Here is a 15,078-nt window from a genome sequence, read left to right on the forward strand (position 1 = left end):
AGATAGATAGATAGATAGATAGATAGATAGATGGGTGGATAAATAAATGGAAAAGGAGGGAGGGAGAGATACTTAAAAATACAACATATTGGGATGGTTTCCCAGGCATCTCAAATCATGGTACTTTTGTACCACTTTCCCCTGAAAGAACATCCTTCCATTTTCCCTCCTGTTGGTTACTAGAGGACCATGCAAGAGTCAACACACAAGACTACAGTTGGTGCACAGCCAAAGATGTGATGATCTCTCAGCATCCAGGGTACTTCATATTCATGGAGAAGGAACAGGGGCTCTGCACCATGTGCTTCTCGTGTTTCCTCATCTTTTAGGAGAGGGATGAGTGAGATCCTTTCAACAGGCACGTTCTCATGGGAAAGTCACACCCATCAGAAAAGATTGTGTTTTGTTTTATTTCTGTTTTTTGTTTTGTTTGTTTTTGTTTTTTGTTTGTTTGTTTGTTTGTTTGTTTGCAACAGTCTCACATTGTAGCCCAAGATGACCTGGAATACACTGTGTCATGCATGCAGTGCTCAGCATTAAAAAAAAAATCAGTCAAATGAATTTGAAAGAGTATTCAAGTGAGTTATGGCGGCAGTACCCACTTAGAGTTTCAGTACTCTGGGGATGTTCAAGGGAAACCTAAACTATAATAGTGAGAGGGGGAAGTTAAGAAGAAAAAGAAAAAGGGAAGTGGGATGTTACCAAAGTTAAAGAACATTTTATGATGGCAAAAATGTCAGTTGATAAAGATAGATAATCAGTAATAAGCATGTGCTCATAAGAGCCTCAAATTTCTGTGGGACAAAAATAAGAAATAGGCAAATTACGTGGGGTGGGGCAGAGAGCTTTTCTTGGGCCTCTTCGTAATTCCCTTAAACTCAACATAATTTTTATGCTAAAATATTATGCCTTGGTTTCAGAAGAAGCAGAGATGGAAGCTTCTCCGTCCTGACTCCAAGGTAAAAATATTGTGTATCAGTGAAACTTTCTTACAGCTCCCTAATGTCTTGTTCCTTTTTCTCTACTGACAAGCTCAGATTTTAATAGTTACATTGTTAACATAAGCACTTTGAGCACTCTGGAAAAAATTAACTTTATAAATATAAGTCATTTCTATTCATATTGTGAGGGTGGGTAGCTTTTTCTAATCATCCCAGCCCTCCACATAGTCTCAGTAGAGTATTTACACCCTTAAACAACATTCTAAATGTTGTTGCTGAATTCATAAAAGATCCTAATGGCTCACAGAGGCCCGACAGACATGCAAGCGCAGCAGCAAGCCTCGCTAAGGCTTCAACAGAGGATGAGGACGGAAACCTCTGCTTCCTCACTTCTAAGAGGCACTTGGGGAGTTTTACTCGCTAATCATCCTTGTGTTGCTCAGGACTGTCCTTCAAGCTGTAAAGCAAATGATTACTTAGTGAGCCTTTCATCCCTAACAGAAGTGTACACCTAGACTACACCTGCCGTACTACCCAGGTGTGGTGGTTTGAAAGAAAACGGCCCCCAAAGGAACTGGCACTATTAAAATGTGTGGCCTTGAAGGAAGTATGCCCCTGTAGGGGCTGGCTTTGAAGTCCCTTTGTCTCCAGCTTCCCTCAGTGTGGCTGTCAGTCACTTGCCTCTGTGTCAAGACCTAGGATGGTAAGCTCCAGCACCATGTCTGCTTGCATGACGCCATGCTCCCCACCATGGTGGTAACAGACTGGAACTCTGAAACTTTAGTTAAATGTTTTTCTTTATAAGAGTTGCTGTGGCCATGGTCTCTCTCCACAGCAATAGAAAACCAAACTAAGACAACATGTCTATGTGCCATTAGATATAGAACTTTGTCAGTGGTGGATTCAAAATCCAACTCCCATCAGCAAGTGGAAAATGTTATGCTTGCTCTCTATAGCAAGGGAGCCCTAGCTTTCAGGGACAGCCACAGACACAGGATGCCTGAGTCTCCACAGAGGTCTGTCCTCAAAGGAAGAGGGTTCCTGGGAAGTCCTGAGGATTCATAAGTAAAGAAGCCAAGGTTTAGTGTCTTGCCTCCCAGCACTGTTTTGGTTACACAAATGGAGACGTGGTATTGTCACCACTGATATCAGGCTATAGACATGCTGCCGAATATCCTATAGAGGGCCCCATAAAGACCACCACAGCAAGGACCCAAATATCAGTACAAGGTTAAGAAACCCTGCTCTGCATGTGCCCATGGCTTCCATCTTCACACATCCTCCTCCCTGTCATCCTCATACTCAAAAGAGAATTGAGTCAAGTCCAAGACTCAGCCACCTACTCTCCATCTACATGAGTTCCATGACTGCCTAATAGCTCAAATGGGAAAGAAAACTTCTCCTAGACTAATGTATACTAATTCATTAATTGATGATAGAACTAGTGGACCTGAATCAAACACAAATCTAGTTGCATTTTACATCTAACCTCCTGAGATTCCCAGCCCAGACACCTCTGGGGAAAGAACTGAGAAGGGCATCCAATTTCATACCTCTCTGGACCTTATGGTGCTGGTGGGTAGGACCCAGGGCCTGCTCTATCACTGAGCTACATCCCAGCCCTCGGTTTCATGTCTCTACAAAGAGGTTAGAATGTTAGCAGTGATTGGGTTCCTTGGAATCCTTCACTACTTTTCCCTCTAAATATTAGTAGACACTGAAGAGTCTTGATTATCTAAGAAGACCACCTAGTTCATCACCTAGAGCAGTGATTCTCAAACCCCTTTCACAGGGGCCACCTAAGACCATCAGAAAACACAGATAGTAAACTTACAGTTGTGAAGTAGCAACATAAAATAATTTTATGAATGGGGGGGGGGAGTAACCACAACATGAGGAACTGTATTAAAGGAGCACAGCATTAGGAAGGTTGAGAACCACTGCCATAGAAGAATTTCAGTTACGGAGCAGTCATCTGGGTCTTGGCCTCTGGTTTTAACTGACGACCATGAAGCCAACTAGTCACATGGCTCCTTTAAAATCCACTCCATGCAAGGTCTAAGGTGAACTAGAAACAACATTGTGCCTAGTGTGAGGCTAGTTCTCATCCTGACTTTGTGATGCAGAGTCTATGTGGTAGCAGCAAGCTATTTCTCATGCCCTCAGTTTCCTCATCTGTGAACTAAGGGTCACCTGTCCGAACCCCGCCCCCCTTACATCTCCTAGGACATATTAAGTGAGGTTTTCCCTTTAAACATGTCTCCAAAGCACTTCTCAATGTGGACCAACTCCTAGCTTCCTGTTGCTGTCTGCTGGCTCTTTCCCAACTGACCCCCTCCCTTAGCTCAGTCCACACCAGACCATGTCCTCCTGTGTGTACACTTCTGCTTTCCTCTCACTGAGTTCAGGGAACTCTCAAGTGAACAGGCCTGCCACTTTCTAAACTATGGCTTTGCTGCCTGGTAATCTAGCTCGCTCACTCGCTCTCACTCTCTCTCTCTCTCTCTCTCTCTCTCTCTCTCTCTCTCTCTCTCTCATGTTTTTCTAGACCAGCAATAGCTTACTTATCATTGAGTTCTCCAGAATCTGAAAAAAATACCTGGAACACAGTAGGTGTCCAGTAAGCACTGGATGCATACACTAGTAAAATGTAAGTGATTTCCCACTAAAACACTCTGGACATCAGAGTATTTGACCAACACAAACAATGATAATGAGCTGTGTGAGCAGCCGGCTAACGCTGCTGTCAGATCTCACGAAAGCACAGGGCAACAGATGAACTCCAACCCACCTTCTGTGCTTGCAAAGCAGTTTCTGGCCCCAGATTTCCAATGGGAGGGTTAGCAGGAGGGAGAGGTAGGAGAGGCTGGAATCAGCCAGAATTAATATCAGTAATGAAACTCTGTGCAAAGACACTGCTTCTCCGCTTACCTGTGGTCTGGCTCTGTTGTTGTTTGTCTTCTTTTGTATTTTAATTAACGAAGCAAGTTGGAAGGACAGGAGGGGAAGAAGGAGGTGACTAGAGGAGGGAGAGGCAGGAGGGGTTCCAGTCTCCCGAGTACCTGTCATCTCTGTGACGTGGACAGCTGGCTCTAGTTAAATGAAATCTCACCCTAAAGTAGATACCACATCTGGGATTGCAATCCACCCCGTGATCTGTCACTTTTATATACATATATATATGCACAGGGGAGTGGAGCGGTTTCCATAGAGAGGAAGTATCACAGCCCATTTACGAACAATACCAGAGAAGACAGAGCTGCGACCCCGAGCAGTCAGGAGTTCAGAGGACCTGCGTGGAACAGCCCTGCCAGCCCTGGAGCTGTGTCCCTCACCCTGAGCATTTCCACTCCAGAGAAAAGTCTACTTACAGGTAAGGCTGCTCTTAGGTACTGACTTACTAAGTGTAAATGTATTTTCTCTCAACAAGGACTGAGTGCTAGAGAGCAGAGAGAAGAGTTGATACCAGCCCTCGGTGGGAGCTTATGGGAAAGGAGTGGTGACCTCCATGGCCAGGCTTGTTTTAAATCAGCAGAAATAGGTACCAAAAACACCAAGGGTGTCTCCTTTGTTAGTATACAGAGACCTACCTGCTTTGAACAGGTGGCAGATCCAATGCAGTTTGTCCAGACACAACACATACACACACACACACACACACACACACACACACACACACACACACACACTCACACCTCTTGTTTCTAAATACAGTCCATCCATGAGTGCAGAAAGCAGTCTTTGGTAATAGCTTACAGCTAGATGGGAATACCAATCCTCAGAAACTGGAGTCCCAAATCCCACACTGCCTCAGAGCAGCTTCTTCCCTGTGGTATCCCCTTCCCTTCCCTGACATGCTGGGGGTTGGGGAGTGGTTACTACAACAACCCCCGAGAGCTTAAGAGATTAAGCCAATACAACATGAAAAGTGAAGAACTCTTCCAGCCCAGAATCCTTTCTATCATGTAATGCTAGCAACATGAGGGCTTTGGAATTAAGGTAAAATAGCTCAATGACTACCACTTGTGAGAGCAAGGGTAGAGAGAAATGTTTCATGTCTACCTTTTCTGGTCAAGTTTCCTGAAAATTCCATTTGCTTTATCCTTTTATACATAGCTATGTAAAGTGGGTGTAAGCCTCTTCTAGGAATGGAACAGTTAAGACACACCCATGACCAGTCTATAACATGACAATTGTTCCTCCATCTTTGGGGGGAAATGAAGACCCTGCCATCCATGAAGCCTCGCTTTCCATGTCCAGGGGAGTTGCTTAGGTCTAGATCTAGGTTGGAAAGTGTTCCACACAAGCTGTTCCAATTGTAAATATATCGAAAAGCTTCATCCTATAATATTTGAAATGTTGAGTGTTCCCTAAGTCCTGCAGTGCAAGTTTATAAAAAGTTTTTAGCTGGCTCATTTCTGCATTGTTTCTTATCTGTGTTTGCAAACACTCTAGACCCCAGAGGTCCAGCTCTGTCTTTATTGCTATACTTGGGAAGCTGTGGAATCCACAGTTTCTCTGCCCTGTGCTTTTTCTGAGTCTGGCCAGGTCCTTCATTGTCTCATATTTAAGCTCGATTCTGTTACAGTTGTCTAACGTGATTGTATATTTTTTTAAAGGCCCCATAGAGAAAAACTGCTAAAATAATCCCAAACAGCCTTAGACCTCTGAAGGTTTTTTAAAAATGTACAGATTTACCCCCTAAATCTAACTAACTGAGGTTGGGTGTTTCCATAGGAATGAACAGGGACATCTTGAAACTTCATATTGCTTCAGGTAAGGTGACTGGTCATAAAGAAGTTAACAGAAGTGTGTTCAAAAACTACATCTTTTTGTCATTTTGCTTTACTTTGATTAGTTACTTATTTATTTCTGCTTTTCAGAGAAGAATCACATGTAATCTTAGGTTGCCTACTACTTCCTATGTAGCCAAATATGACCTTGAACTCTGATCACCCTGTCTCTACCTCCCAGTACTGAGATTGTAGCCATATGCCACTATACCTGACAAAGAGCATTTTTTCCTTTGATTCTATAAACCACAGAAAGACATGAATGAACCATTGCAAGAAAATCCCTGAATAGAAACGTGACTCTGTCTCCCAAGTCCTAACCACTACTTTGATGGTAAAAATACCCAGAATGGTAAAGAAACCTTATATTTTAGATATCATGGGGCTAGAGTCAGGCTTCTCTGCAATGCACAATAATTCTGGAAAATTGCATTTGTAACACTTTTTATCAGGGTCAAGGCTGACATTTTTTTTGTTACCCAAAACACACACACACACACACACACACACACACACACACGGATGTAAAAAGATAAAAAGGGATCTCTCAACCTTGAGGTTAATTACTTGTGTAATTGAAATGAGCAGGACACAAATCCAGAAGTGAATCTATACAGCAGGGGCTCCATGGAGGCCAGGCTATAGCAAGAAAAAAAAAATTAAAGTTTTTCCTGGTAAAACTGTAGACAGTGGTGTTGGCAGAACTTTTTTCATGTAAACACACATGTGTGGTTTCAAAATAAGAACAACAAATACCCTGTGCCTCATAGAGTATTTTCCCCCAGTAATACATAATAGCATATATCTGCACAGAGAAAATACACCCAAAAGAGAATTGGAAACATGTTCTACCTTAGGGAAAATTAATTTCACTAAGTGCCTCAATGCTAATCTGCATGTCAGTTTATATAACAAATATTTATTGAGGATATGATTTAATATAAAGTACTGCTGACCCTATCAGCAGCTACCAAGGATCTTGAGAGACCCAAAGAACCACAAGGATCTTGAGAGACCCAAAGAACCACAGGGAAAAAAAAACCACCTCTGTAATACAAAAAGCTGACACATCACAGGAGAAATAGATGTGCCAAAGAAATACAGAGTTCAAAATGGCCCAATTCAAAGTGTTTGTGATGCTTAAAAAAGGGGAACAAACAATAAATTACTTTAAAAGGAAAGAAAGGTGGCAACTACAATGTACACCTAGGAAAGGAGCAAATTTTACAGGAAACAGAAGTGAGTGCAGAGGGTATATATGTCCATGCATGTGTGTACATGTACATATGCATGTGGATGAACGTACCTGTATTATTATATGGATGCATATTGAGAGAGAGACACAGAGAGAGAGAGAGAGAGAGAGAGAGAGAGAGAGAGAGAGAGGAGAGATGAATATGTGGAGGGTTTACAGGTTTCTTCAGAAAACTGACTCAGGGGTAAATGCAGTCTGAGCTGGGGATGGTGGCTTTTATGTATTAGTTCAGTACTTGGGAGTCTGAAGCAGAAATGTGGAACTAGCCTGGGCTACATACTGAGTTCCAGACCAGCCTGAGCTAAAGAGTAAGACTCATTTTTACAGCCTAAGGAAGCTTGCAGTGGCCTTGAGTCCATTACTACTCCTCAACTTATAAAGGGCATGGCCAAGGTCATGCTGGCAATAAGGTGATTTAGACCTCAGGCCTCTGATTACATGTCCCCTGCCTCTACACCATAACTGCAGCTAAGCCACTGAGCACCATAATTGCAGCTAGGCCACTACACAGCACACCTGCAGCTCAGCCACTGTACACTCTAACTGAAGCTAACGAACCAACCATCCTCACTGCTGCATGCCCGGCAGGATCCTGGTGTTGTTTGTTTACTTACAGGATACTCCTTGCATTTTCAAATACTCGCATTAGAAAACAATTACCCAAGTTTCATAGTTAGCCCAAAGTAAAGTTCGGGAACACACCCAGATACAAGCTGTTGAAACCTGCACTGCATGTGTACTGCATGCACTCGGGGAACAGTGTGTTCTGATGACAGATTGAAGACACACCTGCTGGGTATCAGCATCTCAACGGCTGCAGAACAGCAGCCATGGTTACCCTGTGAGGTGTTTAGATAAACCCTGACCATTGACAAGCACCAGCCATTTCCATTTCAGTTTTTCTTATGAATTATGGAGGGTAATAATGAAGTTAATTAAGTCCATATCTTTATTTCTGGGTGGGAGAGAATGTACATGCACAGACCATGAAAAGGGGGCTAGGGAGGAAAGGGGACCGGCTCTTGTACACACACAGGATGCAGCTCCTGGCCACTTTCCAGTTGTTCCAGAGAGCAGCAAGAAAAGATGACTAATTCTGAAGACCGAGAAGGTGGCCATACATTTACTTAGTACATTCATTATTAGCTTTTGGGGCCAGTGGCAAAGCTGAACTAAACAAGATAGAAATACCAGACTGGCAAATTCTGAGCTTGTAGAGACCATTGTAGAGGGCAAACTGTTCTACATTGCTCTGACAAAACTCCTGATGCGAGCAACTGAAGGGAAGAAAGGTTTATCTGGGCTCACAGCCCCAGATGTTTCATGACAGGGCAGAATAGAGAAGCTTCCATCAGGATGGAGAGAATTCAGACAGCAAGACAGGAAGCAATCAGGCATGACATACTTCCTAGGAACACTCCTATCCCCCAGTGACCTATTTTCTCCTAAGTTTCCAGAACTCCCGCCCCCGCCCCCGCCCCCGCTCCCACCCCAAAAAAAGCACCTCAATCAGGAGACCAAGCATTCAGATCTACAAGCGTCTAGGACATAATACATACCGTGTCAGAAGGCTGTGCTAAAACACACAGGGCTAGGCTCTTTATTTTGATTCCCTGGTTCTAAGGAGGAAGAACCTGTCTTGAGGGTCAACTTTGAGAAACCTCTCAGAAGAACATTAGAAATGATTTATTGGGCCTTACCCATGTCCTTCTCAGGCCTAAGTCCCTCTCACACCTATCTCCACGTCCTTCTTTTCTACCACAGGGAGCAATGCTGATGCCCACTTACTTCCTGCTGCTCCTACTGCTGCTTCTCGGGGCCCCAGGGACAAGCCTCTCCCACAAGTTCTATAATGCTGGACCAGTCTTCAGCTGCCTCAACACAGCCCTGTCTGAGGTCAAGAAGAACAAGCTGGAGGATGTACCTTTGCTGAGCAAGAAGAGCTTTGACCACCTGCCCCCACAAGACCCTTTGGGAGAAGAGGGGGAACAGAAGCATGGCAAGAACAAAAGAACTTTCGCAGCAGTGGCGGCAGGCACAGGTGGAGCTGGGAGCACGCGGTATAGATACCAGTCTCAAGCGCAGCACAAGGGGAAGCTGTACCAGGACAAGGCCAAAAGCGACAGGGGCACCAAGTTCACTCTGTCGCTTGATGTTCCCACTAACATCATGAACATCCTCTTCAACATCGACAAGGCCAGGAATTTGCGAGCCAAGGCAGCTGCCAATGCTCAGCTGATGGCACAGATCGGGAAGAAGTAAAGCACAGGCCAGGAGTGAGGGCAGCGCATGGAGACAAGAGCTCCAGAGGAGAGGATGAGGGATCTCAAAGGACTGCTGTGCCCCTCTGATCCACTCTTGCTTCCAAGCTGCTTTCCCTTCTCCCCTTGTACATATTCACTTAAGTTCAGTATTGTTCAGCCTGTGCAGATGATGGAGGTTAGTGTCTCTCCCTATATCATGTGCTTTCTCGTTCCCTGGGGCAACAGGCTAATTTCACACAGTGCCCCTCCTCTCCAAGCTCCTTCCTGTTGTCCACAGGCGTAATGAAAGACAGTTGAGCCCCACCCCCAACCCCGATCCACCCATGCCTAGGCAGGTACAAGAAGAGTCACAGCTCATCCTCGTGCCACCAAATATATGCCCTCTGTCCCCATCTGGATTAAAGTCAATGGCTTCTTGAAATTCTGTTTGTCTCTACTTCTCTTCTTTCAAACTGATCTTGGAACAGGAACTGCTAATGAGGGATGTTAGCCTAAGAGGTCAATTAGGTTAGGCTAAGAGGTCAATCAGCCGTCCCTCCCAGGAGCAGGGTCAGCTTTTGTAGTTCCATCTCAAGCCATCTCTGTAAGCTGGTCCCACGGAAGAAGCATAATTTGGGATTTGTCTCAGAGTGGGCATCAGGCTGTGGATGAGCAGGAGACCATAGCATTCCGAATTCCTCCACAGTCCACTAGAGCACAGAGCCACTAATTTCCCTGTTGAGATTTATGTGTGTGTGTGTGTGTGTGTGTGTGTGTGTGTGTGTGTGTGTGTGTGTGGTATACGTGCATATATTTAAGCAAGTTAGCATTGAGGGGGCACCTGTGTATTGGTGGCTGTACCCACATGTGTGTGTGCATGGTGAAGGTAAAGGTTGATATAGTTGTCTTCCTGAATAACTCTGCACCTTATATACTGAGGTTGGATCCCTTATGTGAATCCAGAGCTCACTGACACAGATAGTAAAAGTATCCAGCTTGCTCTGGGGATCCTGTCTCCATCTACCAGAATCTGAGATTATAGGCCACCATGCCCACCCAGCATTTTTATGTTGGCACTGGGGATCTAAAGTCTTGTCCTTAAGCTTGCATGGTGTCTTAGTTACTTTCTGTTGTTGTGATAAGACACTGTGCTCATGGCAACTTATAAAAGAAAGTCTATTTGGTGCTTACAGTTTCAAAAGGTAAGAAGTCATCGTGGGGAGCATGCCAGCAGGCAGGCTTAGCACTGGAGCAATACCTGAGACAGAACCAGGAGGCAGAGACAGTGTGTGACAAAATGTGTTTTGAAACCTGAAAGCTTGCCCCCAGTGACACACTTTTCCCAGTCAGGTCACATCTTCTAATCCTTTCCAACCAGTTCTACTAACTGGGCACCAAGTGTTCAAACATATGAGCATAAGAGCCTTTCTAACTCCAACCACCACACATGACAAGTCCTTTACTCACTGAGCCATCCCTGACCCCTTCATTGGACTCTCATTGAACCCGCCTGCCCAGTACTGTGCAGGGCACTGCAGCAGATCCCGATGTTTCTGTGATGGAAAGGGAGGCTTCTGCTATCTGAAAGCCAAGAGACTAAGTGAATAACAGAAGCAAATTTGGAAAGAAGGCAATGTTCTTCAGTGCTACTAATGGTGAACTTGAGAGTGAGAGCAGTTGTGTAAAATAATACATATTCATGGATTTATATGAAGGATTCAAAAATGGGAATATTTAATATAAACGAAATATTCCCAAAACTGGACTACACTAAAAACTCTGTGGTTTCCTTGCAGTAAGACTCAATGGTCAGATTCTCAGAAAAGAGACTTATTCTATTGACTTCCACATAGTGACAAATCGTTAATATGTAAAATGAATTTCTGAGTGACAAAACATAACACACACACACACACACACACACACACACACACACACACACCCCAAACATCAACACCACTACCAGAGGTAAAGTTGAAATAAAAATGAAGCTGGGGTTGTAGTTCAATGGTTACTTAGTTATGTGCAAGGCCCTTGATTAAATGTCCAATACATGCACAGAGAGAGAAAGACAAAGACAAGTCAGTCCTGTAGACCCAGGGCTGCAGGATCTCTAAGACACAGGGCAGCAATAGGATGTCCAGGAAGAATCCCAGTCAGGATCCAGCATTGACAGTGCAGTAGAGACCAGGGGCCTCGAACCAAACCAGTGATCCTTTCTGATAAACACCCACATGTAAAAATCTATAGATAAGGGGATTTACTCACTTAATCACACTACAGTTTCCATGACAATATTTCCCCTTCTTCCTTTTTTCATTTCTTACACCCCCCCCTTTTTCCTCTTAATTTTATTTTGTTTCATTTTTGGGTGGGGCAGGAGATAAATGAGATCAAGAGGCATGATGTGAAAGACATACAAAGAATAAAATAAAATAAAGAAGTAAATCAGCTTAGAAATGTGGCTGAATGGTTTAGGCATGGCCCACTGTGTGGTTTCTTTGAGGTTTCAGCATTTAAATGAATTTTATCAAATGTTTAGGCTGTCAAGTTTTCTCACTCTAATCGTTGAACTGTGGCTCTTATTTACCCTGTTGACATTTGGAATCCCTGATCCCTTAGCTCCTCAATCAGTACAGATATAATTACTTAAGATGAGGTCATACCGGAGTAGCATGAGCCCTAATTCAGTATGACCAGTGTCCTATGAGGGGAGATGTTGGACATAGAGACACACAAGTAGAAAATACCATTAGAAGATTGAAGTTATGTCATAAGGCCTCTGTGAAGTGCAGAGTCACATTCATTTGTCCATGAACTTTCCAGAGAAAGTATTAGAAGCACTAGAAACACTAGCCATCCCTGCACCTCACAGCGCCATCACGAGACTCAAATGAACTATAAATGTAGGGGCATCAAAAAGAGCCGCATATAGGAACTGGGGATTAGTAGTATGTCCCCAACATGTGAGTTTACAGATGATGAAAATGTGCAGATAATTCATGAACTCGGAGGGTTGTCCAAGTTTGAAACTCATCACAAGATTCCCTTTTGGAGAGCTCCTATTCCAGAGTTCTGTCTGCCTGCACACTCAAACCCTGACTTGAGATTAAATAATGCCTCTAAGCATGCTGGTCCCAATGCCTTCAATGCATGGGGGTGAGGGGAGTAAGAACTGGCCATATCCATAGACCACCATCACTTTTATCATGGCAAATTTCACTTTTGCGCTGGGTAACTTTGGAGGACAGGCATCAACAATTGTCTTAACAGGAGGAAGTCCCCTGGTCCTCCTGATTTCTCCCCAGTTCAAGGAAAACAGATACATGGGTAAGGAATAGCCTCGCCAGCTGCAAGAACATAGCAATTCAACTCAGTGGCAAGCTGCTATATGGCTAAAGAGCTTTTAACTACTCTAGCAGCCTTGGTGATCAGTCGGTGGCAATGGGAGCTTTGAGTGCCCAAAAATTCTATGAGCTCCTGACAGATAATAACTTGCCATGTTCCTAAGACACAGTATTTTAATTATTCTCTAAAACAGATGTACATGAAAATTCAATTAACTGGTAAGGAAGCTCCACAAATTACCCAGTGTCTGTGTCCTTTCAGAGATGGTGTCACTCTCTAATAATGGTCATGTACCCTCTTAGGGATAATAGTTTGAAGGGGGTCACTTAGGGTTTCTTCCATCAAGCAGAAGGAAATTACTAATCAATGTAGAAATGCACAAAGGTTTCAGGCCTCCTCTTTATGAGCAGGTTTTGGTTACTATGTCTGGTTCAAAAATGTGCAACGGTGACATGGACATATGAAAAAGTGTTGAGAGGGGCCACTAAGTTGGGTGCAATTCATTCATTATGCTGTATAACACTCTTTCTAGTTTAATTCCATTTATTGTGTGCATGTGCGCACACACAAGCATGAAATTTCATCTAAGAGACCTTACCTCAATAAATAATGGAGAGAGTGATTAAGGAAGGCACATACAGCATCCATCCTCCACATACGTGTGCACACATAGGAACATCACTTGCACACACACATTTTCCCACATGAGTGTTGCATATGCATATAAGCACACATGCCACATACATACACATGAGAAAGGGCAAACCAGATTTACAAATAGTGGGATTCACAAGTTTTGTTTAAAAACTTAAGAAAGAGTATTCATTTGAATATTGCTATGTTGTTAAATTTTAAAACAAGATAAAATCTACAAATGTTCTTCCATGGGAAGGAAGAAATGAGGAAGAGAGAGAGGTAGGGAGAGTGATACACAGAGAGAGATACAGACAAGACAGACAGACAGACAGAGAGAGAGAGAAGAGAAGAGAAGAGAAGAGAAGAGAAGAGAAGAGAAGAGAAGAGAAGAGAAGAGAAGAGAATGTACTTCACTAGTGCCCTCCAGTGGCTAAAGAAAAAAAGCTAACAGGTGCATTAAAGAAAAAAAAAGTAAACTGTAAAGCACTCTATAGTAAATGAAGAGAGATTCCATAGTATAACCTGCTATCCCTAAATCCTGGATCAGAGTGAATGAAGGCTCTAGATTGCTCTGTTTATTCAAAGAAGACACAAGACAGCAGAATTCCAAGGTTGCAGGGAACAAGTGACATTTGAATTGTAGTTAGTCTAAAGTATGAGTTACATCAAGTATATAAAAATGGGTAGAAACTGTCTTGGTTGGAACGTATGAGACTACTGGAACAGACAGGGGTGGAAATGTAGTTGGTATGAGTTGGGAAAGACACAACCTGTCATGTGTAGAAGTTTGTACTGTATGTCTAAGAAATGGTAAGTCATTAAATCCTGGGGCAAGGAAGCAAGATCATGCAAGCTGTGCTTCAGAACGCTCAGCCATGGAGCAGTGGGAGGCGGGTTAGGAAGACAAGAAAACTCTCAAGAGGAGGGCATTTAATGGTTCAAATAAGAAAAGATAGACTCTGAAAAAATTACCGAAGCAGAAACAACAGTAGCTGGTTCTATCTATAATATTAGAAAATCAGGGAAGGTAGTAAAAACTAACAGTGTTGTTTAGAATCTGTGTCAGTTGCAAGATAATGGCACAACGAGACATAGGGATCACTAAAGGAAAAACATGTTTCAGGAAAATAGTAGATATTTTAGGAAGAAAGCATTTAAGTGTACACAGAGCATCTCGGGGAATGTGTCTAGAAAGTAAAGTCTGTGTAAGACTTAACAGAGAAATACAACTTAGAGATAAGAGTGTGGACAGTCACATTTCAGATCATGTGTCTGTGAAATAAAAAGCAAGAGAGAGCCAGAAAGGTCTCCAATGGGGAAAGACAGTGTGAAGAGGCGTCTGATGGAACACTTGATGCTAAACAAGACATTCATGCCACCCCCTTTAAGGCTCAGGTAGTACCACAGATGAGTGAGCAGGTAAATATAAAAGCAGGAAGAGAGGGAGAAGGGCTGCAGAATGCCACCCTCTATGCATGAAACAAGGATTACAGTTGCTTTCTCTACTGTGATAGACTTTATCCCCTTAAACCGTGAGCCAAAATGAACCCTTCCTTTAAGTTGCTTTTGTCAAATATGTCCTCATAGCAATAATAAAAGGAGCTAATAAAGCCTTCTGGGGTTGGAGAGATGGTTGAGTGGATAAAGGGCTTTGCAGGACAAGTGTGAGGAACAGAGTTCAAATCTCCAGTATCCACAGAAATATCAAGTGGTCACAATTGCCCACCTGTAGTCCAGCGCCTGAGAGCAAAAACAGGGCTAGACTAGCTAAATTGCTAAGCTTCCAGTTCATGGGGAGACTTGACCTTAGCAAATAAAGTGAAGAGAAATTGGGAAAGACATGACATCAGCTTCTGGCTGCC

At 43.3% G+C, this 15,078-nt stretch overlaps 1 protein-coding gene across 1 annotated transcript; it reads left to right on the plus strand.

Moving 5' to 3' along the window:
• The first annotated feature begins 8,753 nt into the window (after positions 1-8,753).
• On the plus strand, positions 8,754-9,328 carry Ucn3 (urocortin 3). Its single transcript, XM_051194802.1, has one exon. It carries the CDS (start codon positions 8,760-8,762, stop codon positions 9,249-9,251), a length of 492 nt encoding a protein of 163 aa, XP_051050759.1. The 5' UTR covers positions 8,754-8,759; the 3' UTR covers positions 9,252-9,328.
• Positions 9,329-15,078: the final 5,750 nt, after the last annotated feature.

Source organism: Phodopus roborovskii, unplaced genomic scaffold (genome assembly GCF_943737965.1).
Source record: "Phodopus roborovskii unplaced genomic scaffold, PHOROB, whole genome shotgun sequence".
In the NCBI taxonomy this organism is placed as follows: Eukaryota; Metazoa; Chordata; class Mammalia; order Rodentia; family Cricetidae; genus Phodopus; species Phodopus roborovskii.